Source organism: Rhea americana, unplaced genomic scaffold, assembly GCF_003343005.1.
Source record: "Rhea americana isolate MKP2758 unplaced genomic scaffold, rheAme1 scaffold_4, whole genome shotgun sequence".
Classification (NCBI taxonomy): domain Eukaryota; kingdom Metazoa; phylum Chordata; class Aves; order Rheiformes; family Rheidae; genus Rhea; species Rhea americana.
The window spans coordinates 11138848-11163916 of NW_028186534.1; the positions used below are offsets into that span (position 1 = coordinate 11138848).

Sequence of the window (25069 nt, forward strand, 5' to 3'; positions counted from 1 at the left end):
CAGGCACCGGCAGCCCTGTGCTCCCAAGGTCTCCTGGCCTTCCTGGAAGCAGGGCAGACACGTCTGCTAAAATGACCAGCACGCCTTGGTGCACGTCAGACAGTTCCCATAAAAGCCGATAAGGGCAGTTATTCTTATCCCAGTCTAGCCGACTGGGACCCGGCCCCCCGCTGCGCCCCCGGGCTGCTCCGGTTGCGCGGTGGGGCTGGGTTTGGACACCAGCCTGCCAGCCCCGGGCGTGCGGGTACCTGTGGGCCGCGCTGAGACGCACCCGAAGCACCAAAACCGGCGCGGAGCGAGAAATCTCTGTGCGTCCTGGTCGCTGAGGGAAAGCAGACAGAGCACAGGGCTAAGCGTGGGCTGTATATGGAAAAGGCGGGCTCGGAGASGGCTCGGTAGGGATCTGGGAGAACGTAAACTTGGGATTATCTCCACGAAGTGACTCAAGGCGTATCTACACAGCATGCCGCCTCTCAGCCTCCGATGTTTACACTGCACAGTATAAACATGCCCCTCGGGTAGCAGAGCCGACGTCTCCCACATCCCGGGGCGACGCTCTGACCGCTGGCCACATCAGAAAACGACGCTGTCTCTCCGCTGCGCTCGGAGGACGTGGAGAGCATCCGTGTGGCTGCGCCTCGTGCGGGAGGTCGGAGAGCTTTGCTAGGAGCGAAGAAGCCTCCGGCGCGCGGAGCATCAGGCTGCGGGTGCCGTGTGCCCGAGCGACGGGAAACTCACGGCTGCTGTGCTCCCTGGAAACAAAAATGGGCCCTGTGCAACAGCATTTGTAGTATTTAATAATAATAATAATAGTAAAAGGATAGGAAACATAAGACAATGTTTTCTATAGGATTTAATTTAAAAAGGTATTAAAACAATATAGTGCAGTATAAATCCTCCCCTTAAAATCCTAAGAACATCATTGGTATATTGTGATATTCAGTATAGGTCAGATTTAGAGCCTAAATTATTCRGCAGAATCATCTCATACTATACCTGCAGAAAAAAAAAATAATAATTTGAGATAAAAAAAGAATTAAAAGCTTTCTTGCTGGCAAGCTCGTCACAGAATCCATGGGATAAATGTACATGGAAACTTAGTAAGGCTTTCTCCAGACAGTTCTCCATAACCCAAGATTTGAATTAAAAAATAAATGGTACTTTTTCATTCTTTCCTTGTAAAAACAGCTGTAGGATGTAAATTGTCCCACTGAGTCAGCACAGGATGAAACAGAGAGAAGCCAACCTCCATAGCTGTCTTAGTGGGTTGCTAACTTCAAAGCTGAATTCGGAGGTTTGAATGTTTCTGCTGTTAACGCTTTAATGCTGGGGAGCTTTCATCTACATCTGATAAGCAAACTAGTTCACAGTGAATGAATATAGCAGGCATATTGCTATGTTTAAAGGAATCTACTACCAAGACAGATGGGCATAACGTCAGCAGCATTTCCACAAATCACAGTAACGGGGTACAACTAGAGCAACCTTCTCTCCCTGACCTTTTTGGGCTCTGAGGGAATCACCATAGTGTGGGGGAAAAGGGAGATGGAGCTCTGTTGGGACTGAATATGCTAGTAACTCATATGCTAGTAACAATGAGGTTATTTTGCCAAAAGGCTTACTTGTCACAGTGTTGCTGTAGCTTCAAGTTCAGGACTGAGGCATGCTTGAATTTTAACTGCTGCAAACCCTCCAAGATAAATATTAAAGCAGGCAGTTTTGCACTTGCAGCASCATTATGGCACAAATGTAAAACATTGCTTTGAATATCTAATCCCTAATCCTCTCCTTTTGCTCCTGGACTAAAAGCTCTACCTTTATAGGAGGCATTTTTGAGCAGTCAAAGCATTGCTGGAGTAAGGAGCTGCTACAGATGAGGCCAAACCTGCAAGTCTTTATTCCAACGTGATGAGGGGAATATAGTTACCAAAATCACTGTGAGTTTTCCTCATTCAAGAACCACAGGATTTGGTCTAAGCATCTGATATGAGACAGCATTTAAACTACCTATGTGGGTTGGGTGTTATAATTTTGCAAAATCAAGGCCCAAAACCAAGCAAAGATAAACAGGTCATGAATATATTTAGGCTGGGAATCAGAGAAACAGTGTTCCAGTTGGAGGAACTGCTAGTATTAAAATGAAGTGTGAGAAATTTCTGCACAATTTTTTCCAGTTGAAGTGTAGTGTGGACCTGGTGATCCAACAGGCCTTTTCTAGTCCAGCATTGTTATATATATCACACTCAGGTGTCTCTTCTTGCCAGCTCCTCTCTTCTTTTGCCATCTGTCTCGGAAAACGGGAAATGGAGAGAAAAACGCTGCTTTTGTCCCAAAGCCCAAACACATTGGAGCTTGGACTTGAAATACTTCTCTTAGCAGTTGTGGAAATATCCTCCGGTTTCCTGCGGGTATAGCAGCACTCCTTGCATCCATAAAGCTCAGCCACCAGCACTGCTGTCACTGGAGCCTGCAGAGCAGTCCCACCTGAAGATGTTAGAACAGGTGACAGAGTCTCCCAGCTTTTCCACTCACACCAAACCCATGTCTCAGAGATACATCACATATGAAAATCTCAGTTTCTGGAAGCTCTCTGTGCTTCTTGAAACAAWTTTTCTCTTTAAATCTGCATGCCCAGCATGACCATCATACTTCGGAGTTTTTAATATGACTACAGTTAGTTCCAGTTGCGAATCCTGTTTTCTCTTGACACCTATTGGAGCAGAATGGACATTTCCCCTGGATTCCTGATGTATGTTCATTCATCTGTGCTGAGTTATATAATCYTCTTCTGTCACTGTAGATTTCCAGTTAAAGCAAAATAACATGCTGAGCCCTGGGAGGAAAACATTACCAACAGAACTCTGTGCTGACTACTATGTGCCTTGGAAAATGACTCAGGCATTCCTGCATGACATTAAGTATTTTAAAAAATACAGGGCTGATTGATTTAATTGTATAGCTCTACACTAGGGAGGGCTGTGTGCTCACTTCATGAAAAACGTATGTGATGTTTACATGAGGATTTGTGAATGAATGACTTAAACTACCTCTCCTGAACCACATGGCACAGAGGCTGCAGTACACGGCATTACTATAAACCAGTAATGTGCACGAGATGATCTTGTAAGAGTGTTTCCTGAAGAAGTCCCACAGGGTGATCAGCACATATTAGCAGGTTTGGTAAGAGTAGGATATGCAGGACAGCCCTGCTAGAGCTGGGAATTCTGGAAGGGTGGATGACAGTGTTCAAGGGAGAGTGCCAACTGTGACACCCAAATTTTTTGTGAGCCAATTTTTTTGGCTCAAAAATTCCCACAAGAAACTTTGCACCAGATAAAGAACAACATCACAGGAACTCCCAAATTCTCTTCCCTCCAAGAACCATCACTGTATGCTGCACTCAACCACTAGACTGCTAAACCTATCYATTATCTCACAGTCCATCTATAATCCTTTCAAAGGTTTATGAACTTGGCCTTGTGCTTTGTTATGAACACACCTAAGTGCTCCCTACCAAATGTCCCTCAGCCCCCTCTGATCTCCTAACTGCGTACTGCAGAACTGCATGTAAAGGCTGTGTAGATGTGTCACCGTCCTCTTCACACACACAAGGTGCATCTGCCCTTGGGAAGAACCTACACAAAATGTCCTTCCTACTTAAATCCCTCAAATGGGACTTAAGCAAGACTTCAGTAATGCCTGGAATGAGCTTTTCTACAGTGAATCGATGAGTGAAGCTATGTTTCCAAATCTGTCACTATAAATGGGCAATACTTACTGATCAGATATCATTTAAACTCATTTGACTCATCAGATCTCTTCTCTCACCACAGAGTGTGGTGATCAGCCTCATGAAAAGGGCATGGATTGAGACACTAGGGGAACGTAAGAGCTTTGTTAAACATTTGATGTTATAGAAAGCTTCCCAGGGTAGAGCAGTAATTCCTTTAAATTAACACTAAAATTTCAACACTGAGAAGGTTAAAATCATATGGCTAGATTAGCAATCTTATAAACATATTATCTTTGCAGTATGTACAGCTACAGAGGGAATAACACTGCAGAAGACGGTAAGGGAAGGAGGAGAATCTGATACGCACTTCTCTATTTCTGCTGCTCTAGTTCCTGCCTTTCAGTCAGCTGGGTCACCAACACAGCTCCCTTTTACTTCTAGTTAGTTTGACTTCTTGGTTTCCTGCTACAGCACAGCAACATCTCAGTTACAAGTGCAATAGAGGAACCTTTGTGTGGTGGCAATCTTTTTTTTCCCAGGATGRGGATTTATATCAATGTCTGAATTTGCACAAATTTATCTCTTACAAAATTTTACAGATAAAGTCTAGTAACTGGAAACGGTTTACTGCTGAGAGTAGTGGGAGTCTCATGCACAGYAGAGACAAAGGGTATTTGTATACATTCCCAAGGTTTGCAGTCTGAGAGCAATGATATGTTCTGTAAGAATGATTCAACATATATAGATCAGTAAGTAAAGACTCAGGATGGTCTGTTATTGGGATTGTTTTGCATAACAGTGCCGGAGCCAGCCATTGCTATTTTTGATGGAATAAATGTGAGCAGGCCCCTAAATATTTGCACARTTGCTCTTCCCAATTTGTGGAATTTCAGATCCAGTCCCTGGGCTGATAGAAACCAAGCTGTGTTCTGAACCAGTTCYTCTGGGAAACCAGTTCATCATCCCAGTCATTCTACTTACATTTCTTTACTGATGACATCAGAGCTATAATTTGTTTAAACAAAATAAACAAGAGCTGCCAGCCTTCCAGAAGGACCGATCCGTTCATGGGACAGCTTCTATTCAGCTTTAGTGCTCTATAGACTTACATATTATACTGAGGGTGATTTTAGTGGCTTTGAGGGGAAGAGCACTGTGTAAAAGTCTTCCTTGTGCTGAACAGAAATATAGACAAAAAAACTGCATATGGAAAACCTTTGTGAAACCTCTGTGAAGCTTAACAGCTCCTTGCATATCTCAGATTATTTCCTTACAGCAAAACCGTTCTAATCTCAGGCTGTTTGTGCAAGTAATTTCGCCAAATCAATATGGGCACTTACATGTCAAGAGTTACGTTAACAAGATGTTGTCGGGCATAATTACAAGAACTAAAGGACTTCAACAATTATCCACCTTTCTGCAGCTAATGGAGAGCATGAGGGGAGCAGTAACATCATGCTATGGGCTGGATATGAGCAGAGTTTATGGGGCTGGATAAAGTGCAGCGTATAAACTTTTTTTCATTTCAGCAGCTTATTCGGAGGAGCACTTTGCTCAGATCTTACAAAACTATTTTCTGTTTTTATAGTTATGGGATTGTTCTAACTGTGAAATACGTGTCCCTACGAGGCCCCTCAAACACATACTGCACGGAGATAATGGGGCATTGGCTGACGATGCCTGTTGGAACAAAGCAAGAAGCAACATGAAAGCTAATAAAAGAAAAACCCAATAAATGAAGGTGAATTTTGTGGTAGTCTTGTGCAATAAAGAGGAAAAAAAATCTCTTAGTGAAAAAAAAAAGAAACTGAAGACTTTGTTATTGTTGGCAGGAGTTCTGCACATTTTGCTTATCAAGAGATCAYTGTAGGGAGGGGATTATTTTATAGTTGCATAAAAGTTCCATCCCTCCTTAAATTCTTCTGGTCTCAGGCTGTCTCCCTGCAGTCTGAGGGGCCTCTCTACAGGATTATATTTGCATTTTCTTCTCTTGATTGAATCTTTTTAAAAGACAGACTTACTCAGTCCACCACGCACGTTCATCGCTGCTCTGGGTTATTACTGCCCCCTGCAAGTCAGTCCGAGCAAGTGATAGATGTAGTGCTGCCTGCCCAGGACCAAAAGGGGAAGGAATCCGAGTTGTGGCCCAGGTCCAGCTTCCAGGGCTGTGATCGGATGAGCGTTCTGAGCCGCAATGAATCAGCACGGCAACCGTCCCTTCGCTGGCGCCCTGGCTGCTCAGCCACTCCTCGTGCCAGCACAGCTCTTGTGCCATGCCCGGATCAGAAAATCAGGTAACAAAATAAAAGATCTTGCTGATCACTTACTCCAAAAATTAAACCTTTCAAGATGGTATGCGGGAGCTCAGCAGGGTGGTTGCCCCTCCTGCCCTTTGGACTAGCCTGGAGTTGAGTCTGGAGCTTGAACCTGAGCAAACTGAGGAGCCTGAATCTTCAATCTTGCCTTTATTGCACCCAATCTTGGGTATTGAGYGCTGTGCGTGCCCCAGCCCTGCTCCTGGGTGTTACCCGGGTGGCTGGTGCCCAGGAGAAGCTGTGCCAGCTGGGGGACTGGCCACCGCTCAGCCGTGCTCCAAGAGCCCCCGGCCCCCTCCTGTGCTGCCAGGAGCCCATGAACCGGCCTCGGCTTGCCTGCCACCCCGCTCCACGCTGTCCCGAGCGCTTCACCTGAAACAGGTGGCGATAAACGGGAATGAGAAATGGGGGACTCACCGCGTCTGTGCCCAGAGAGCCTGGGTGAGGGGCGGCCGTCCCGCGCTCCTGGGGCACAGCTRCGTCTGCCTGCTCGCATGGGGACACTTCCCCAGTGACCCTACCCACGGAGGGCGACAGACTCCACGGAGGGTAACAGACCCCACATGGGGTGACGGATGCCCATGGAGGGTGACAGACCCCATGGAGGGTGACGGATGCCCTTGGAGGGTGACGGATGCCCATGGAGGGTAACAGACCCCACATGGGGTGATGGATGCCCATGGAGGGTGACAGACCCCATGGAGGGTGACGGATGCCCTTGGAGGGTGACAGACCCCTGGGGGGGGGTTGCCTGCACATAGGGCCGCCGTTGGCTTTGCTCCCCACCCTCCCCGTTAGCGGCCGGGTTGTGAAGCCGCCGTGAGACGCGCGCACGTGGCCGGGGGCCGCTGCAGCCTCGACGCGCGCGGGCGCACCGGGGTAGTAACGCTAACGCGCACCAACACGCAAACACGCGCACGCCGACACACGCGACGTGCGCGCTAACGCACACAACGGCGCAGTAACMCGTGGCGCGCACACTGACACACTCGCACTCACACGCGCACACACTCACACGCGCACACACACACTCGCACGCGCGCGACCCACCTCCCCACTCGCGCGCGCCCCCTCTCCCCGCCAGGTGGCGCTGCCGGCTACGCGCCCCCGGCCGCGGCAGGCCCCGCCCCCCGCGGCATCCCCGCCCCACCCGCATCAGGCCCCGCCCCTTTGGCGCGTTGCTGCCGTGCGCGGAGGGCAGCGCGGTGTGGCCCGTGGGAAGGGGCGGTCCGGGCACGGCGCCGGGCCCCCACGGGCGCCCCGCTGCCCCCCCGTGGGCCCGGCCGGGCCGTCGTGGCGCAGCGGGGCCTGCCGCGTCCCTGCTGGACCAGCCTCAGCTGGGGAGCAACGGCACCCGCTCGCTGGATGCTGAAGGAAAGCGTGCCCCTCCTTAACACGTCGGAAAAATCTTTCAAGAGCCCTTTATCCGCCTGAAAACAAGCTCCCAGCAGCGCTGCCGCGGCCAGCGCGATCAGCGCGGCTAGCGGGGGGCCCTCCCGCCCCTCCGCCGGGACCCCCGCTCCGGGCCCGTCCGTGCGCCTAGCCGGACGAGGAAACCGCCCGCCTGCCCCGTTCCAACGCGGCGCCACGCGGATAGGAAACCCGGGCAGGGATTTAATCGATGCAGGTTTGCGCGTGGGCGCAGCGGGGTCCTGTGTGTGCTCGCGCCGGTCGCGTCCTTCAGCCAGCCACCAGGAAGCTGTTCGCGGGGACCGGACGCGGGGTAGGCTGATCTCCTCGTGCGAAACCCCGAGGAAGAACGCTTCGGCGTGCATGGTGCGGCGCTGCGTGGAGGGGGAGTCTCCTCTTCCTGGCGTCAGGATGGGGACCCACTCTGCACGTCACCGAGAGCCTGTGCTGCTCCACCAGCTGCCCGCGTCACCCCTCACCCGTCGCGTCTCCTCGCTTGGCCTCCTGCAGGAGCAGCCGTACGGACTTCCAGGGCGCTCCGCTCGTTGCCGAGCCCTCGCGGGCTCCCCGCTGCCCGGCCCAGCACGGCAGGGGGAGCGGCGCTCCCAGCGTGGGTCGGGCGCGGAGGGAGGTCTCTGAGCCGGCCCAGTGCTCTCCTCCCGCTCCGCAGCCTGCCCGCATTGCTCCTCAGCCTGCCCTGCAGTTAGCTCTCCTCGGAGGTATTGTGGTGGGAAGTGGAGCAGTTCTCCAGGCTCTTGGTGATCACTGGTGCCCCAGCTGAGCGCTCCTCGGCTTTGACTTTCTTTCTTCCTCTCAGTGACTTTTTTGATGCTGTTAACAAGAAGGTGACCACAGAAGTTAACCACAGAGTAATGGACTTAGGTGCATGGGGTCAACATGGTCTAGCCCCAAAATACTGACTGCACAGGAGAAAGCAAGCTCAGCAAATGAAAGATGAAGAGAAACCCTCTCACATTTGAGAGGGAAAGGTATTTGAGGGAGGCTGTGGTCCCCTGAAAGCAAAAAATGTGTGAAGGAGAAGCAGGCAGAGAACCGCATTTGGGCGCAACAGTGTACCTATGAGGTGCATCCCATTCCCAGATCAGTGGGATGCATTTTTTTGGATTTCTCTCCCTTTCAGAGCAGCGCACAGTGTGGTGCGTGGTGCACACCGCACAATATGAGACGGGTTGTGCTTCTCCATCACTCCATCACTGCCACAGCTGCATCCAGCCCTGGGTCTGGACATCTCCATCCAGTCTTGGAGCCTGCATTCATGTGAGCTGGGCTACAAGTTGGGCTCACTACAGTCCACACCAGTGCTGCTGCATATCTGCCCTGGGAGGAAAGCTTTCTCCTTATTTCTCCTAGAGGCTTGTTTTATAGAGCAATCCCTCTTCTCACCTGCATGCAATCATGTTCACAGTGCTAGCAGGCATCTCAGAAGGCCAGGAAGAGAGCAAGGGGCAGGGCTTCCTTGTTAAACAAGCTCCCTTTTATGCTTAAGCAATAGCCCTCTATATATAATTTTCAGTCGGTCAACACTGCCCTTTCTTTACTGACTGTTACTAGCAGGATATTTCTGACAGGGCAGTATTTAAGGCATGACAGGCACACTGTTTTATCCTGGCCCTTATCAGGAACAATTTTCTGCTTATTCACCTGTAGGAAACCGGGGTACAACACATTCCATTGTCAGCCAGGGAAAACCTCTACAGCCGCTCTGGAAAATCAACAGACTTTGCAAGAAACTTTTCTCCGAATGTCAATAACTCACTGCTGGGAATTTGGCCTTCTCCAATCAGCACCTCTCCAGACTGGCTGAACAAATACCAGGGACTTATACCTGTTAGCTTAGGTGTTCAGAAGCGCGCTCTGGGCAACTCTTGCCCAGGCCCAGCTGGCTAACCATTAGCAGGGGGCTCCTCTGGTTGGAGATAGACCCATTGCCAAAACACGGGGCAGCATGTCTTATCGCGGGGAGCCAAAAGACTCAACTCTATCACCTTGGGCAAACATTTATTTGCAGCATGCAGTTCATTCGGTGGAAGAGCACCCCACCTGTCTGTGGGCAGGGAAAGCACTGGGTGCCCTCAGATATTTTGCCTGAAAGGATCCCCTCAGGAAGCAATGAAGTTGWAGCCCTGAGCTGGTCCCATAAGGAACTCCTCCTTCCTACCTTTTGTCCGGGGATCCTGTGCTCTTTTTCTCTTCTTTAGCAACACATCAGCTCTGTCTTTGGCACAAAGATATTTTCCTTCAGCATGGGCTTCTTTTTGGATGTTATGTTCATATGGGGCAGTGACCTGCACCAAAGAGAAGAGCAATCAGTCTACAAAATACTCTGCTTTCCAGGGACCCGATGGCTGGGCTGGTTTGCTATACTGCTGTGACAGACATTGCATTCAGAAACCCTCTTGACTTTTTCTGGAAAGCGTGGTATCTCCAACCTTTCTTAACAAGCTGGGTAGCAATGTACCCCCCAGAAAAGGGGTTTGGCATCTCATATAGGAAGAACTGTTGCCTCTGTCACCAGTGAATCCGCGCAAGTGGATACTTGTCTCATGTCTCATTGCTTCCCAGAACAGGAATCCCAAGACTGAAAGCATCTCCAGACTCAAGGCAGTCTAAGCTAATGGACTGAGGAAGGCAAACAAACCTCGCTGTCTGTGGTGTCGGGCTCATCAGAGTCTTGTTTCCCAGAATCAGCATCATTGTCATCTAAGGAAATACAAAAGCAAAGGTTTTTTTGGCTGGCACGGGGCCTGACAAACTCATGAGCATGACACGGAGCTCCAGAGCCATGCTCTGATAGCACAGAGCGTTCATTACCAGGCATCCGCAATCATGACACTTCAAAATACAAAGATCTGCTGGGACAGTCTGGAGACAAGGCCACATTCTCTGACATGTCCTGGCTGCCTGGAGCGGGAGCCAGTATGGCCAGCAGGACCAGGATGCTCTGGAGAGCCAGCCCAGGGCTGTACACAAGCAAAGCTGAAAACAAATTCAACCCTAAGCAGTACCGCAAAGCAGAGCACTCCAAGTTATACGAGTTGAAATGAATGTTTATAGGAGGGCCGAGAGAGGTCTCTGGGGAACCAGTTTCCAATAAAATCACATCCTTAGGACTTTGCTACAACAAAGTCACAAACACTGCCCCAAAGTCAATGGTCGTGTGCAGATCAGGAAAACTGGGGGTATTTAAAATCCCCAAATCTGCCTTCCCACTTGAGGCCCAGGCATTGAGAAGTATGGCTGGGGAAAGAGGCCAGAATGGAAGTTCTCAGAATTTCCTCTTGGTCCTGCTTAGTGGCTCTTAGTAGGGAACTTGCTTTGAGGAGGAGAGGAAGGAAAGGCAGGTGAGTTATTCCCTGCCCAACAAAAGGATTTTGCTGCACACAGGCCCCGAGGCTACACAACAGCAGATATGTACCTGCGTGCACCAGACATGCACCTGACCTTTGCACAGACAGCAGCTGGCACAGGCTGGAGAGCAAACCCTGCCTGCTGTGGGCACCATCTCAACCCCGGTGTGCACCTGCAATGGCACACCCATGTCGGCCATGGCATCAGAAGCACAGTGGGGCAGAATGGTGGCTGGGGAGGTGGCAGCAGTCTCCCAGAAGAGACTGGGATTGGGGCTGTGCTCTCCTACATGATTGCAGCCTTGTGCCCAGCACACCAAGGTTTGGGGGTCCCACAGCCTACTAGTAGATCTGCCCAAGGTCTAGCYAAGGTGGGACTGTTGGCACAACCCCCTAGAAAAGTTCTCGCCTAGGTGAGAGAGCAGATCGTCCATGTTTCAGACACTCCCAGAGCCCTTGTAGCCCACTCCTGTCYTCACTTTATCCTTCTGGGGGGTTAAGGTTCACTAGAAAGTGAGAAAGTATGTGTGTATTGTTTCCTGGGCTTTGTGTCAAGCTTCAAGTGAGAATTAAAAGAAAGTCCTGTATTTTCCCACACCCAGAATGTAATCGGTTGAAATTCTTGTGCCGTGATGATATCTCCTTAACATGTAAATCACAGAGGACTCCCCTTTTTTTTCACCGTGCAAAATCCTGTTCTGGAGAGTGTTCCCAAACCACTCTGACACACCCAGACCAACTAATCTGGGTGAGCTCAACTTTCTGGTCAAGCCAGTAAGGCTGGTACTGTGAATCTCTCCGGAGACGTGCTTCTCTCTGCACTCCTCATGGCTACAGCCTCCCACTCATTAGGGGACACCTGCCTTCCTTGTCCCATGGCAGTCGAGCCAGGGAGGGAGCCCTGAGTGTCCCTAGCTATTTGCTTTGAGATAGGAAAGGGCTTTAACAATGGATGGAGCAGGGAAAATGGAAGAGCCTGAGCTGTCCTACCTCTTGGAGGTAACAGCATCCTTTGCTCCATGCTCAACCTTATCTCTGTGCTAGCGTAGGCACACTTCAGAGAAAGGGGTCACAGACAGGGATGTTTTTCTCTGTGCTAATCCTGCAAACCTCTTGCCTTTTCCCTGTCCCCAGTGGGAACGATTCTGAGCTTCTCCTTTTCTGAGAGCAACCTGTCAGTGTGGGTGATCCTGGAGCAGCAACATTGTCTTGTGTTTGTGGCTTACCATGGAGTAAGCCTTGCCGGTAGATCAGTGCTAAATCAGCCTCTTTAGCTCCTTGAGCCTCTGTGCCTACCCAGCAGGAGAGCGTAGGTACAGGCTGCCTTGCAGGGCATGCAGGGTGAGACTGGATGGGTGCCTCCTGGTCATGTGGGGCAGAGATACCGGACTCCTCTCCAGAAGAGCCAGGGCTACTTGGAGAGACTGAGGTGGATTTTTGGACATCCCTAAATGCCCCAAATTTGGTTTTGAAAATTGGGTACTTGGAGATAGAAATGTAAAACTCAAAGCTCGCCTGATGGCCCAAAAGAGCTGGGAGCCAGGTTTACCTGGGCCTCTAGAAGGGGGTTTCTTATTATTTAGTAATTCCTTTGGTCAGCAGGAATTGCAGGCGTTCGCGAAGTCTGACACAGAGAGTTTCCAGCTGTAAGTCACCTTCACACAAAACAAAATGCATCTTTTGCTCTTGCATTCTCAAATGTCACATTTGCCTGGGGCTTTTTACCTGGTTCTCCTTTCTGTGCATTCAGAGATAGTCTCATGCTGGTCTCCGAAAGGGCCTCAGGGTCACTCGACATTGACTTGCTTGTAGGATGGGTCCGTGAGAAAGACAGCTGTAAGATACAGTGTCACAGCCCTGTAAATGCTTGCCATCACCACAGTTACCAGAAACACTGCCAGCAGGGGAAAAGGCCGGTCCCCAGCCGCTATGCGCTGCGGGCATCGCAGGGGCGTTTCTGTGTAGCTGTGGCACGTTGCAGCAGAGCTCTGCAGGGGCAGGGGACAGATTCTGTCCGCACACCGTTACTCTAACCTGGAAGAAAAATCTTTTGGACATGAGTGGGGAGGTAGGTTTCTGGGCTATTTTCTACAGAGGTGGAGAACGAAGGCCATGACCAGGTGGCCGTGACTATCATGTGCATATATATCTGCACTGGCTTCACATAAGGCAAAGCCATTCGCTCACAGGCCTTTTCAAAACAGGGCATTAAAGGTCATCATAACTGTGCCGGGCACCCAGTGCCCAACACCGGGCTCCCTGGAGAGGGGAAGGGGACACAGTTGATGCCAGTGCAGGCTGTACTCACCACAGCTGCTTCCTCCTCTTCTTCCTCCTCCTTGACGCTGCTGGGCTGGCCCCTGGGCTGGGCTCGGGCAGCTTGGAGGTAGTGGTAGGTGAGGTGCAAGTCATCCCACTCTGCCCTGTGCCGTCCGCAGGAGCCCTGGGCTGCCAGAGCAGCGGGGCTCTCCCTGGGGCTCGGCCGCCCCTGGCCAGCCTCCCGCGGCTCCGGGGACCTGCGCCAGCCCATCTCCCTGCCTCGGCYGGAGTCCGATAGGTCCAGTGGCATGTCTGTGCCATAGTCCCTCGCTGCCTTGGCCGTCTCTCTGAGCTCGGAGCCATCCCTGCTTAGCCAAAGCTCCCTCTCATCTTTCCCGTTGATGGTGTCCTCCAGGGAGGACCTCTCCTCTTTGCATCCTGGTGCGACGCTTAGCCAAGGGGACAGGGACTGCTCCTCGGGAGCAGGTTTTTGGTCACTGTCCACCTTGACGTGGAGGCCTTGCTGGCGCTGGTGAGCGAGGAAGTGCTGCAGCCGCTCCCGGTGCCTGAGGAAGTGGAGTTTCCCCTCTAGATGCTGATCCCGCATGTAAACCACGGCGGCGGGGAGTTTGAAAATGGCTGCACGATCTTCCCAGTCATCATGCGGCCTCATGCTGCCTTCAGCATCTTTGGCCCCGAGGAACTGGCTGGAGAAGCTGCCATCCCTGTCGGCAGAAGCACAGTTACTCGCTAGCCCCAGCTTTTGCAGGGAAAAATGTTTGCTGAGGAGGCAGAGCTGCTCTTTCCTGGCAGTCRGTTTTAAGTTTTCATAGGATGGAGCAACCTTGGGGGAATCCAGTTTGCTTACTGTTGCATAACTAAAAGAAAGAAACAAACAAAAAATCCCAACACCTTTATTAGAGAGTTTTCATATAGTTTCCCAGCTCCTGCAGGTGATGCCGCAGGTGTCTCTTGGTACTCTTTCTGTGCCCCACTGACTGCTGCGGCTTCTGGCCCCCTGTGCTACGCTTGCTTTTGGGTGTTGTGTTGGGAAGTGCCTGCAGCTGGTGAGGAGGTTCCCGTCCCGGTGACGTGTGTGGAGGTTAGATATCCAGCAGCGGTGCTGCTTGCCGTAAGCTGTTACCATCGCCTTGCCTATAACAGCGTGTTCCTGAGCCACACTAGTACAAGGGATGGGTAGAGTCAGTGRGGGGATAGAGTGACAGCTCAGATCAGCATTGCTGCTGAAAATTTATTTGCCAAACTATACTGTTTAAGTCAGAATCACCCTGAATTCCACTCATACCTGTTCTTGGTCTTTCTTAGTGTTTTGGTGGCCCTGAAGACCTCCAGGACAGTGTCCCATCATTGATGAATTATTTGTCCCTAATCTTATCTTAATCTTATCCTAATCTTATCCACTGGGAGATTTTTACAGCCCTGTTAGGAAGGCCAGTATGGTGAGTGAACCTACTCATGCCAACCAAGTCCCTGCCATTGCTTCTTATTTGGCAACTTCCATGTGCATGAGCACTGGCAGAACTACTCCCACTCTGGGAAGCTTACTGTCTTCACAGGTGAACCTACTGGCTTTGCTTAGCACTCTGCTTATGAAATCAATGGGAAGGATAAGCCTTGAAAAGTGCTGAGCACTGCAGAAAAGCCCATTAGAATAGATAAAGAGCAGCAGAGATTGCTGCCTCCTGCTTAAGTCATCTCCTTGTTCTTCTGCAGGCTGGAGATTGGGGCATCAGGTTCAYCTTCTGGTTCTACCTGACGAAACTGAAATAACTAGAGACTGTTCTTGTRGGGCTGGATTCCAGTCATTTTTGCTGGTGTAAATTGGGAGAAGCATCCTCCCACCCCCGAGGCTGTGGGCAGTACAAGCAGTCTGGAGAAGAAGGCGGGTAGTTACAGCAAAAACCGGCCATCTCATCACAGTCTATTCAGTGAGGTTCCAGCCCAGCTTGCTAGATCCAGTATTTCAGCCTAACCTTCTCTGTTCACRGGGATGAGTGAGAGTGACCACAGGCTGACATGGTGATGGGAAGATCTAGCTAATGATGGAAAAAGAAACCCCATCATGTGAAATGTGGGGGAAGACAGTGGCAGCCTTTTGCTGGCTGCAGTAGGCTGCAAACCAGACCTATACGAGCACACCGAGATCTGCAACAGGGTAACTCACCCCTCGAGGCTGGGGCTGCGCTCACGCTCCGATGGGAAAGGAGTCTTTCCTGCTGATGGGGACAGTGTGGTCCCTGGAGGACTTTTTTCCAGGAGGCACGGTCTCGAGCCAGGCCTCACCAAGGCAATGGTTCCATGCAGCTGGCTGGCGATCCTCTGGGATGTCTACGGCAGGGGGAAAGAGTCCGCGTGAGCCTGTGTGTTGTGCTCCCTGGACCGAGTGGGCTCTCAGAGCAATGCCTAGAGATCCTCACTGAGCAGAGACAGGGCTCCTCACCAGTGCAAACAACAAAGACTACTCCTAAGTGCTCTGTGTGAAAGACTTTACAGCATCTTTTTATCAATTTCTTCCCCAGMGGGAAAAGAAGTAATTTGATTCAATTCAACCCAACAACCAAACAATATTTTCATTGGTTTTCCCAGGAAAGTTCCTCTTCACGTTTTCCAGTGGGATCACAATTATTCTTTATTTCAAGCTGCACCAATATATAGCCTGAGGTCATATGCCTCCTCTCAGGTCAAGTCATGATTCAGTGGCTTATGCAAGATAAGATCCTGCAAATTTTCAGACCCCTTTTCAGGCCACTGAACTTTATTCATGTGAGCTCCTACCATACCTTTATTTATTGGGTATATTTCCAGTGGAGGCCCTAGTTGTGAGGCCAGGACATCATGATCTTTGTCTATYGTCATACAAGGCTCAGATCAAGTTCTGACTTGACTTTTCCCTGCCTGTTAGGAGATGTCACCAACCTTTACTGTGATCCCCATTAATTATCCTCACAGCCTGCCTGCAGCCTTACCCAAACTTATTTTCACCTGTTATATCAAGTTTTCTGTGGATTCAGGTAAATGAATCCTGTGCCAAAGCGGAACCATCTGTGTGGGTGCCTATGTGGACTCGAGTTCCCACAGCAAGGAACAAAGCTCCAGGTCTTGGAGTYTCAGGGCCCAGCGCCCAATATCTCCAAATCGCTCTGCGTCCCTCACACTCTCTGTGTTTCAAAGGCATGGCAGGCTCACATCACTGCACAAAACGGCATCCATTAAGTGCCAGTCTCTTTAAAAATACACATAACTCTGCTATGGCTGCATAAGCATTCCAATATTCACTATGCTGCAGGTGGAGAGACATCTGAGATGCTTGTCAGCAGGGCTCCTGTGGTATATTTGTACTCTGTACTCAAAAGCACCCACAGTTYGTGTGTTTTCCAGGTTTTTCCATTATTCACAGTGCCCCAGCCTCTTGTTTCCCTAGATAATGGAGAACTGACTCTGTAACTCAGGATAAACTGCACCAAAATATGGGCCTACATGATTTCCCAGGGTTTGTCACTCCTGAGAGATTTCCCTAACAAGATATCCAAACGGGGAAYCAGTGTGATGGGCAGAGGACTCAAGGATACTAGGCATGTTGTAGATCTATCATGAAGTATAAATATAGAAACAAACTGAAGATGTGGACTCTCACAGCAGGAGACAGGAAGCCTGTACCAAACTCTGAATGATTTTCCTGTAGCTAGTGGCAATTTCTGCAGAGGGGTTATACCTGGCAATTGGTAGGTTTTCTCCTCAGCTCTGGCAAGGGCCCGATTCTTTCACCCTCTACGTGCCACTTGGTCATTCACTACCCTGTTCCACTCCGTTTGATCTGGTAAAGATGGCCGAAGTGGTGGGAAAAAGGTGTAAAAACACTAGGCAAGCTCTGGCAACTCTCACCATTTCTGCAAGGCTGACTTCTTGGAGGACAGTGCTTGGGGAAGTCCTGTGGCTTGGAGAATTTCTCTGTCCTGTAGACTTTTCTGCAAACAAAGATACAACCAATGACCATGATGGCCCCACAGGGTGGCTCCASGCTGGCCTGGATTCCTCTCCCACGTGCTAGAGTCTTGTAGCATACTAATTAGTATAGCATGGAAAGCTAGCACACCACAACTGGGAGGAGCTGGCAGGCACCAAGCACTTTCTTTTGAAGTTTTCGTGCCAAAGTTGGGCCAAGATTTCTGTCTGGCTTAAGCCAGCACCAGAATTAATGTACCCTCTCTCGCATATGAGGTTGACAGCAAGGCAAATATACAGTCTCTGCACCAAAAGGGTAGTGGGTCCACATTCGCACAGCATTTTTCTTACAGTAATGGTACTCAGGTATCTCCAGGGATTGTTTACTCTAAAGCCGAGCAGCATGTTTATCCCTTGGCATGCAGTTACCTTCATGGCAGCTCTTCTGGCTACAGCAATGTCTATCCGGGCTTCCAAAAATTTGATCTGTGCTCCCCAGCCCCTTTCCCAGAGCAGCTTTGTGCTATGGATCAGTCATTCTTCCCTTCTCAGTCCTTTCCAGTGTGGATGGAGCCAGCTGCTCTCACCTTCTCCCAGCTCGAGGCCTGGCACGTCATGGTGCGCCTCTTCTGCCCCTCTCTGAGCTGCTTTGTCGATGCTGGGGGTCCTGCTTACAGGGGACAGTAAAGCCAAGGGRGAATTGGGGCTGGAACTGCTTTCTCTGGAGATGACTCCTGGGTACTTCATCCTGTCCCTGTTGAAAGGAGAGGGACACAAGCGAATGAGAAGAGGCAGGAGAAGGAGATCACCAGTTTGGGAGCCACTGAACTGTGAGCTCTGAGTTACAGAGCCCTGTGTAAATATGGATATGGACATACTGGATCTCCAGACCCACCTTCTTCCATTTCAGATTATCACTGGTTCAGCTGCATGAACATTAGGAACATGGGATTGAGCCAGCCCAATAGCTCAAGGTCTGATTTCCCCAYTTTGCTGTGGGTAATGTTGCAGGAAGCCACAACGCTGGATAAGCTCAAACCCAACTCTGGCTATTGCAAAAGCTCTGTGAGAAACTGTCCGTCTCCGGCTGGGATTTCAGCCTTATGGAGTGGGGTGGATTCAGCACATGGATTTGGGGACTGTCACCCTTAACCATTTCCAGCCAGTGGGACTGATGCTCTCAGTCCCTATGAGGGAGTTGCTATGAGACTCAAAGCCCTGCACCTATGTCTAGCCCTAGCTGGACCCTGATGCTGAGACCCCAATGTTTGGCTGCAAATATCCCTATTGAACTGTGCAGGGAAGAGCAGAGCAGAAATGCTCAGGGCTCAGTGAACCCCATCAGATCCAGAGCTAGGAAATTCCTCAGGAAGCATCAGGACATAAAAGTGAGAGTTTCTCTTTAAACGGATGGAACTTCTGAGCTCCAAAGAAAGCACATTTCTAAACTAATCCCTTGGTGCTAATTCCTCTGGACTTTAAACCCTTGAGGAATGAGCTGATTTGTATATATTGGCTAGCCTGACAGGTTACTTGGCTTTCACCACAGTGCTCTGCTAAGATATTAACCTGTTGGAGCAAATCACACCTCTCTCTTAAGCCTGGCTCAGTCCTTTCCTTGCTTGTAGCTCTTCTTCCCACGCAAAAAGCAATTTATTTCCTGCAAACCTGCTCTATGACTCAGGAGTCTGCCTTTCTGCTCGAGTTTCACACATGTGCAGAGCCCCCATGACTTTGCAAAGAGGTGTTAGGTCCTGCTGGGGGTCTCTTCTGAATCACGCAGTCTGGCTGCTGCAGGAGGGCAGCTGTAGACATGGAAAAGCTTTGAAATCCTCCAGTGAAGACTGTGGCCAGGCAAACAGTCCCTGATTTTACTTCTCATGGTAGTCCACTGTGGGTGTGTATTGAGTACCTTCTGCTCCCCAGGAGACATGGAGTCGAGATGCACTGCTAGCCAGAAGACAGTTACTTTCTCCCTTTCCCTCGTGCTGCAATAATTGTTTGGTAGAAGCACCAGACTAATGGGAAATGCAGGACCAGAAAATGCCCACAGCTTTCCTGTACACCCCTCCCCTTCTCATCCCGCTACATCCTACTTTAGCCGCACCTTGCTTCAAGGAACCCAAAGATTAAATCCTTGGATGCAGGTGACTAGGGGAGTAAGCAAAGGTCAAAAGAGATTTAGATCATTACAGGTCTTTTGGTGTCTATCTTCTACTGGAACCTGTAGGAATTAGACACTAAAATACCTCTGAGGACACTGTGGTCTGACCATAGCCCTGCTTGGCTGTAGGGAAGCCTCTGGCCAGACCAACACCCTATGTAACGAATTAAACCCAGAAGAGTGCTTACTCCAGGCTTTGGAGCCTCTTCAGGTCTTCCTTGAGAGTTCTGTTTTCTTCCTTCAGGCGGTTCATTTCATTAGCTGCAAAGAGAGGCAAAGGGTGCTAAGGATAAAAGGGAGCAACCTTCTGACTCAAGCTCGACAGGGACGGGAGGTCCATTAGAGCCTACTTGGTTCCTGGAGAGAGGGTGATTGCTGCAGGCCACGGCGCGGCGCGGCGGGAGCGACAYCGCCAGCATGAGCGCTGCCTTTCCTCCTCCGATCAGCTAGAAAGCAATGCTTTGGAAAGCAGGAGTGACAGCATGATGGGGGGATAAAGCCAGGACTGCTGGCACCTCTCCATCCCTCCTTATCCCTTTCTCCTTCACCCCCACTGCCCTCCCTGGGCCAGTCAGATACACGGAGAAAAACACCCCAGACTAGAGCAGCACTGGGAGTTTTGCCAAGGGCTGGGGAGAAGATTCATCACACGTGTTGCTTGATTTCCATCTACCCGCGCTGAGCTGCTGCTGCTGTGAATTTCCTGTCTTTTCCAGAGTGTTGCTTCTGCTGTGCCAAACGCATCTTTCTCCAGGCAGCTGACACYGCCTGGCTGGGGAGCCCCGGCTGCAGCCGAGCCCGGGGCTCTCAGCGTGACGCATCTCTCCTGCCGCTGGAGCTGCGGCAGGCTGCAGTCCACCCCTCCGGCTCTGCTGATTCATGCAAGCAGCTGCCTGGTGGGCATGTCGTCCCTGCTGCTGGCGGCTGCRCCCTTGCAGCGGGGCCGCCCGCGCCCGGCGTGCCACCCGCGGGCCCCATCAGGGTCAGCTGCAGCGGAGGAAGCTGCGATCTTGCCCCAGTTGTAGCCGTCACCTCCCAGACCCAAATCTGGTGCGGGCTGCGAATGGGAGCCCTRGTTTTTCAAGGCCTCCCGGCTTGGCTCAGCTCCCTCCCATCTCCTCTGCCTGTCAGCAAACACCTCCGGGCTGCGCAGCCACCGCGGTGGCTCTCGGCTCTCCGGGGCCCAGAGAGGCTTTAACCAGGGAACAGTCTCAACAAGCCAAAGCCAAACAGATAGCAGACCTCGGTACGTACTGAGGATGAAGATGTGCTGGAGACTCTGGAAATGGGACGTCTCGTATTCATTCTGCTTCTTTTTYGCCAGTTCCTGGGTGACCATGCATCTGTCGCAGAGACCTGCTCGCAGCCTGGGTGGAGAGCCGCGAGCTGGGTTAGCTGAGCCCCRGCAGGGGCACCTCSAGGCCCCCCTTGCCACGGCGTGCGYGCCCACCCGCGGACACCGAAAAGCAAGCTCTCCCTGCAGGAGGGTGCACTCGYTRCCACAAAACAATGTTTTCTTCAAAAATAAATCTTACCTGTTTTCTAACACTCTTACGTTTTCTTTAAGGACCTTCTGTTGTTCCCTTAACTGGTGATTTTTTGCAAACAGCTCTTCAATCCGCTGGGCATCACTAATACGAGAGACAGCATAGAACAAGCAAACGAAAGGGTCATCGGATTTCCCCCGAGGTCTGTGGCTGTGTKCTCAGGGCACTTGCAATGGGAAGGATTTATCCCCCAAGTGCACGGCACTGCTCGCACTGGATGACTCAAGTGCTTTTACTGGGCGTGAGGGTGCCAGGGTGCTGGGGAGAATGGGTGCCTGGATGCATGAGTGCCACGGTGCATGACAGCCAGGGTGCCTGCAAGCAGGCAGGGACCCCGGTGAGGTCCTTGCCTGCTCAGTCCTGGGTGCAATGCGGAGGAGGAAGAGGAGCGGGAAGAGGCCAGCTTAMACAGGCACTGGGGAGGGCACTCCTGGGGCTAGTGGGATTTTGGCTGCTGAAAGCCAAGTCGCTCTTCTCCCCTTGCTCTAGAAATCACCAAACTGTCCTAGGGGAAACGTCACCCCCAAGTCCTGGCTGTGTCCGCAGCCCTGCGTGGTGCAGGTCATGAAAGGTTTAAATGTGGCAATGCCCAGGCAAAGGTGAGCAATGCCCTCCAAATCAGGCAGCCTCTCTGGGGACCTGCRGCGTTCGCAGGCACCCAGAGGCACAGCAGCCTCCGAGAAGCTTCTGGGAAGGTCCCAAAATTAGGCAGYGCAACCTCTCATCCACCCCCCGCAGGCCTTTAGCGCTGCGGCACAGAGAGAGAGCGGAGTCTGCGTTGCTCACCGGCATTTCTCCGTCGTCAGCTCCGTTAGCTTTGTTTGCAGACCTGGAATAATTAACAGAGTCTGAGAGATGGGCATTTATTGCAAATTCCAAGGCAGTTTGGAAAAAAAATGCGACAACCTGACTTTAGGAGGGTGCTTCATTTTAAAGAAGCATCATCAATTTACAGACCTCGTTCCTTGTTTGCCTGTGTTAAATGACAGCAGCTTAACATAACTGGGAAGGTCGTACAGAATGTGAGGACATTCTGTGATTTCATGATTTAATGGGTTTACATTCCCCCTCACCCCCAAAGTCTGTTCGGTTTTCCTTCTAGCTATTTCTATTTACACTACCCATTTCCCAGGTGGGCAGTATTTTACAATTCTTGGGGCTGCAAAGCATCTTGGAGAATATTTACAGCTCAACAAGAACTGCTTTCGTTGATGGATCTGCAGACATTACATTCTGTCAACTCCATTTTATGCAAAATAGATGCAAGTGTGTGGTTTAAATTGCTCAACAGTTTCCTCTGTACTCTCTCATGGCCTAAAATTACACAAGACAAGAATGAATTCATAAGCCAGAATTCTGTGAAAGCACTGTTGTGTTCATAATATTAATACTGGGAATTATTTTAATAGGAAAACAATTGGATATGGCATTTGTTTGCTTAACTTAATAGTTCTTGTTTTAGTAATGTATGACTTGGCAGCTCCCTAGAGGACCGCTCTATCCATCCTTATTCTAAGGTTTTCTTTAGCAGAGCCTTGTAGCCCTGCCACTTCTGTCTTGCAGATTATTGCACTTTCCCATCTCCTCTGTGATCATTCAGTACCCCAGAGGCAGCCGGCCCCAGCTGAAAGGCACGGCGCTGATCGGCTCTGCAGCCGGCCTTCCCCTTCCCGGGGGCTTCGCCGGGGAAAAGCGCTTTGGAGAAGTCGGGCGATAATGGCACTGCCGCTGCTGCTGCCGCACGGGAATTTCAGGTTTGTCACGGACCGTGGCAGCAGCGGGGCAAATCCGCTGCGGCTAGCGCGTCGGGCGATTCCCGCGGAGCGGAGCGCCGCCGGGGCTGGGAGCGCTCTCCAGCCAGCAGGAAATCGGACGTAAAAATGGGCTGCTCCCTCCCTTCCTCCTTATAACCCAAAGAGCTGCTGATTTTTTCAGCAAACCTCCGTCTCCACCTGAATGAGGGATAAAATGCACCAGGGTGCGATGGGCCTCCGCGCTCCCTCGAGGGCCAGGCTGCGACCCCCTTCCCGGCGGTCCCGAGGCAGCACACTCGCCTCCTCCCCTCGGGTTACTTGGCACCAAACAGACGAAGGTGGCATTAAAAAGAAGCGCACCGTGGCCATTTTTTGATAGGAGCTCTCGTGCCTCCTTACCTTGGACCTCTTTCTCATGGATTTCCTTGAGCTTATTCAGGAACTCTGCAAAACTGTCCGTGCTCATGTCCAGGGCTGCGCRGCGCTGCCGGGCTGCTGCCCGCGGCGATCCTGCGCTTGTGCCTCGGAGGAGGCTCTCCTCTCCTCTCCTCTCCCTTTAAATCAGCCAGGTCTCAGCCTAACAGRCAGCTGCACGCAAATAAAAAGCCCCCGGTAAAACAGATGTATTTTGTGCACGTTGTGTTTTGCAAACTTTCAGAAACAGGTCGGAGGAAAGCGGCCCGGGACCCCTCCAAGCTGTGAACCGCGGCACGAAAGCGAGCAGCCAAAGAGTGCTTCAGGCTTTGAAACTGTCCTCTAAGCGCAGCGACCGTGATTTTTCGGCGGCGCAGGGAGTGACGGGCAGGAGCGGGGGCCGCGGGAGGGCCGAGGCAGGCGCCCGGGCTCTGCGCGGAGCCTCTCGAGGCTGCCGGTGCCCGCCCAGGCTCTTCCCCCGCCGGCGCCYGCGCCGTTATCTGCAGGCGGAGCGGAGGTGTGCCCCATCCGGCGCATATGCAAGGTGCGGGCACGCGGAGCTGGGAGAAGAAACTTTCCCCTAAAGGGTCTGATTTTAAAAAGAAATTAGGCACGCGCCGGCGAGCGCTCGCAGCCAGCCGCCCGCGTGCTCTCGGCGCGCTGCGTGCAGCGACCCGGGTGCGAGAAGGAGCAGGCAAACGCGGCCGCGGCCGCGGGCGCTTGCAGCCAGCGCGTCAGCTGCCACAGCAGGCCCCGGGGACGCTCGTCTCGGAGGAGCTGCCCTCGCCTTTCGAGTACAAACAGGGCTGAAATCTCCTCGTCTGGGGAAATACACAAGCAGAAAGGGAAAAAAAATAAATCGTCGTTCCCCCTTCGCAGGGCACACAGCCTTCGGAAGCGCGGGCTGACCGCCGCAGCGAGTGAACCGCGTCCGGCGCGGCGCGGCCAGCGCGCTCGCCCGCGATCAGCCGCCGGGCGGCGGCGGCAGGAGCCGATCGCCGAAGCTCGGCCTCAAGAGCTGCGGTTTAGTACCGAGCCGGGAGAGGTAAGGCCTGGCTCAGCTCCCAAAACCTCGATGAGAAGATGTTAAGGAGAGCTGCTCCTCGCTCAGCAGCCGCCTCGGCGCTCGCGCGCCCGGGCGCGGGGAAGCGCTTCCAGGGATGGCCGAGCCCCGAGCCGAGCTCTGCGTCTCTCTTCCGCRGCTGGCCGCTCGGGTCTCCTCTGCCGATACCCGCAGCTGCAAAAACAGGGAGAAACCTGCTTGGCCCTTGCAGCGCAACCCCGCGGAAAAGCGGCTCCCCTCGAGGGCACGTCTGCCCTCACGCGCGGCAGCACCCCGGGGTGCCCCGCATCGCCCCTCGCCGGCCTCCGCACCGCCCCTGCGGGAAGGAAAAAAAAACGACGGGGAAGTCATTTTCCATCCCGTGCCCCGCGGGTGGCTTTTGGCCGAGCTTCCCCGGAACTGCGCTGCTGTGCCGGCGGCGGACCCCCATCCTCAGCACTGTTTCTTCCCCCCCAAAAAAAGGAAAAAAAAAAGAAAAAAAAATGCAGCTCGTTAGATAAATAAGCTTAAGTAATTCAAAGAAGAAATTGCAGGACTCGAAAGTCCTAACACTGTAGGGTCAGCCTAGCTTAACGGATTTGCTCTCAGACGTTTTGCGGTCAGCAGCGCTGGGGTTCCTCAGCTTCAGCCCAGGCCCGGGTGCCGTACCTTTCGCCGCGCGATTACCGGGCAGGCTTGCTCTCACTAGCCAAACTTCATTTTCTTGGCTCCCCCGCTGCATTCTCGGTCTAATTTTAGAACTAGAAATTGAATTTATACTCAGAAAGCCTGGCTGGTCAGTCATGGAAAATCTGCAGTGCCAATAGTATTTTGGAGGCCAAAGCGAAGCTGTTCTGCTTTTCCAAGGCACCGTGCGCTTGACAGGTTTCGGAGTTGTTTTTTGTTCTTTTTTTTTTTCCTAGGCATTTATTTATTTGTACGAGTGAATTCACACGGCACAGGCTGTCCTCAAACAGAGCCCACAGCTCGCTCCCTGCTAAGCTGGTTTTGTGCGCGGCTGTGTGAACTGCAAAAATACCCCGCAACGGGGGAGCGAAAATTGGCTCTGGTGGCTGCAGGAGCAAGACGCGGCGCCTTGC

The 25069-nt window shown here is 51.8% G+C and overlaps 1 protein-coding gene across 1 annotated transcript in view; it reads right to left on the reverse strand.

Annotated features, from left to right (window-relative positions):
* Nucleotides 1–7660: 7660 nt before the first annotated feature.
* The window catches only part of RBBP8NL (RBBP8 N-terminal like), a 20682-nt gene continuing 3273 nt past the window's right edge, over nt 7661–25069 (reverse strand). The window contains exons 2-14 of the mRNA XM_085313896.1: nt 22913–23101; nt 21546–21588; nt 20748–20843; nt 20467–20579; nt 19401–19473; nt 17636–17802; nt 16989–17071; nt 15271–15434; nt 13135–13963; nt 12552–12660; nt 10118–10179; nt 9638–9764; nt 7661–8289 (exon numbers count right to left, since the gene is read on the reverse strand). Coding sequence (XP_085170022.1) covers nt 8162–8289; nt 9638–9764; nt 10118–10179; nt 12552–12660; nt 13135–13963; nt 15271–15434; nt 16989–17071; nt 17636–17802; nt 19401–19473; nt 20467–20579; nt 20748–20843; nt 21546–21588; nt 22913–22979 — 2061 coding nt within the window. The 5' untranslated portion in view covers nt 22980–23101 and the 3' untranslated portion in view covers nt 7661–8161. The remainder of the gene's footprint in view (nt 8290–9637; nt 9765–10117; nt 10180–12551; nt 12661–13134; nt 13964–15270; nt 15435–16988; nt 17072–17635; nt 17803–19400; nt 19474–20466; nt 20580–20747; nt 20844–21545; nt 21589–22912; nt 23102–25069) is intronic.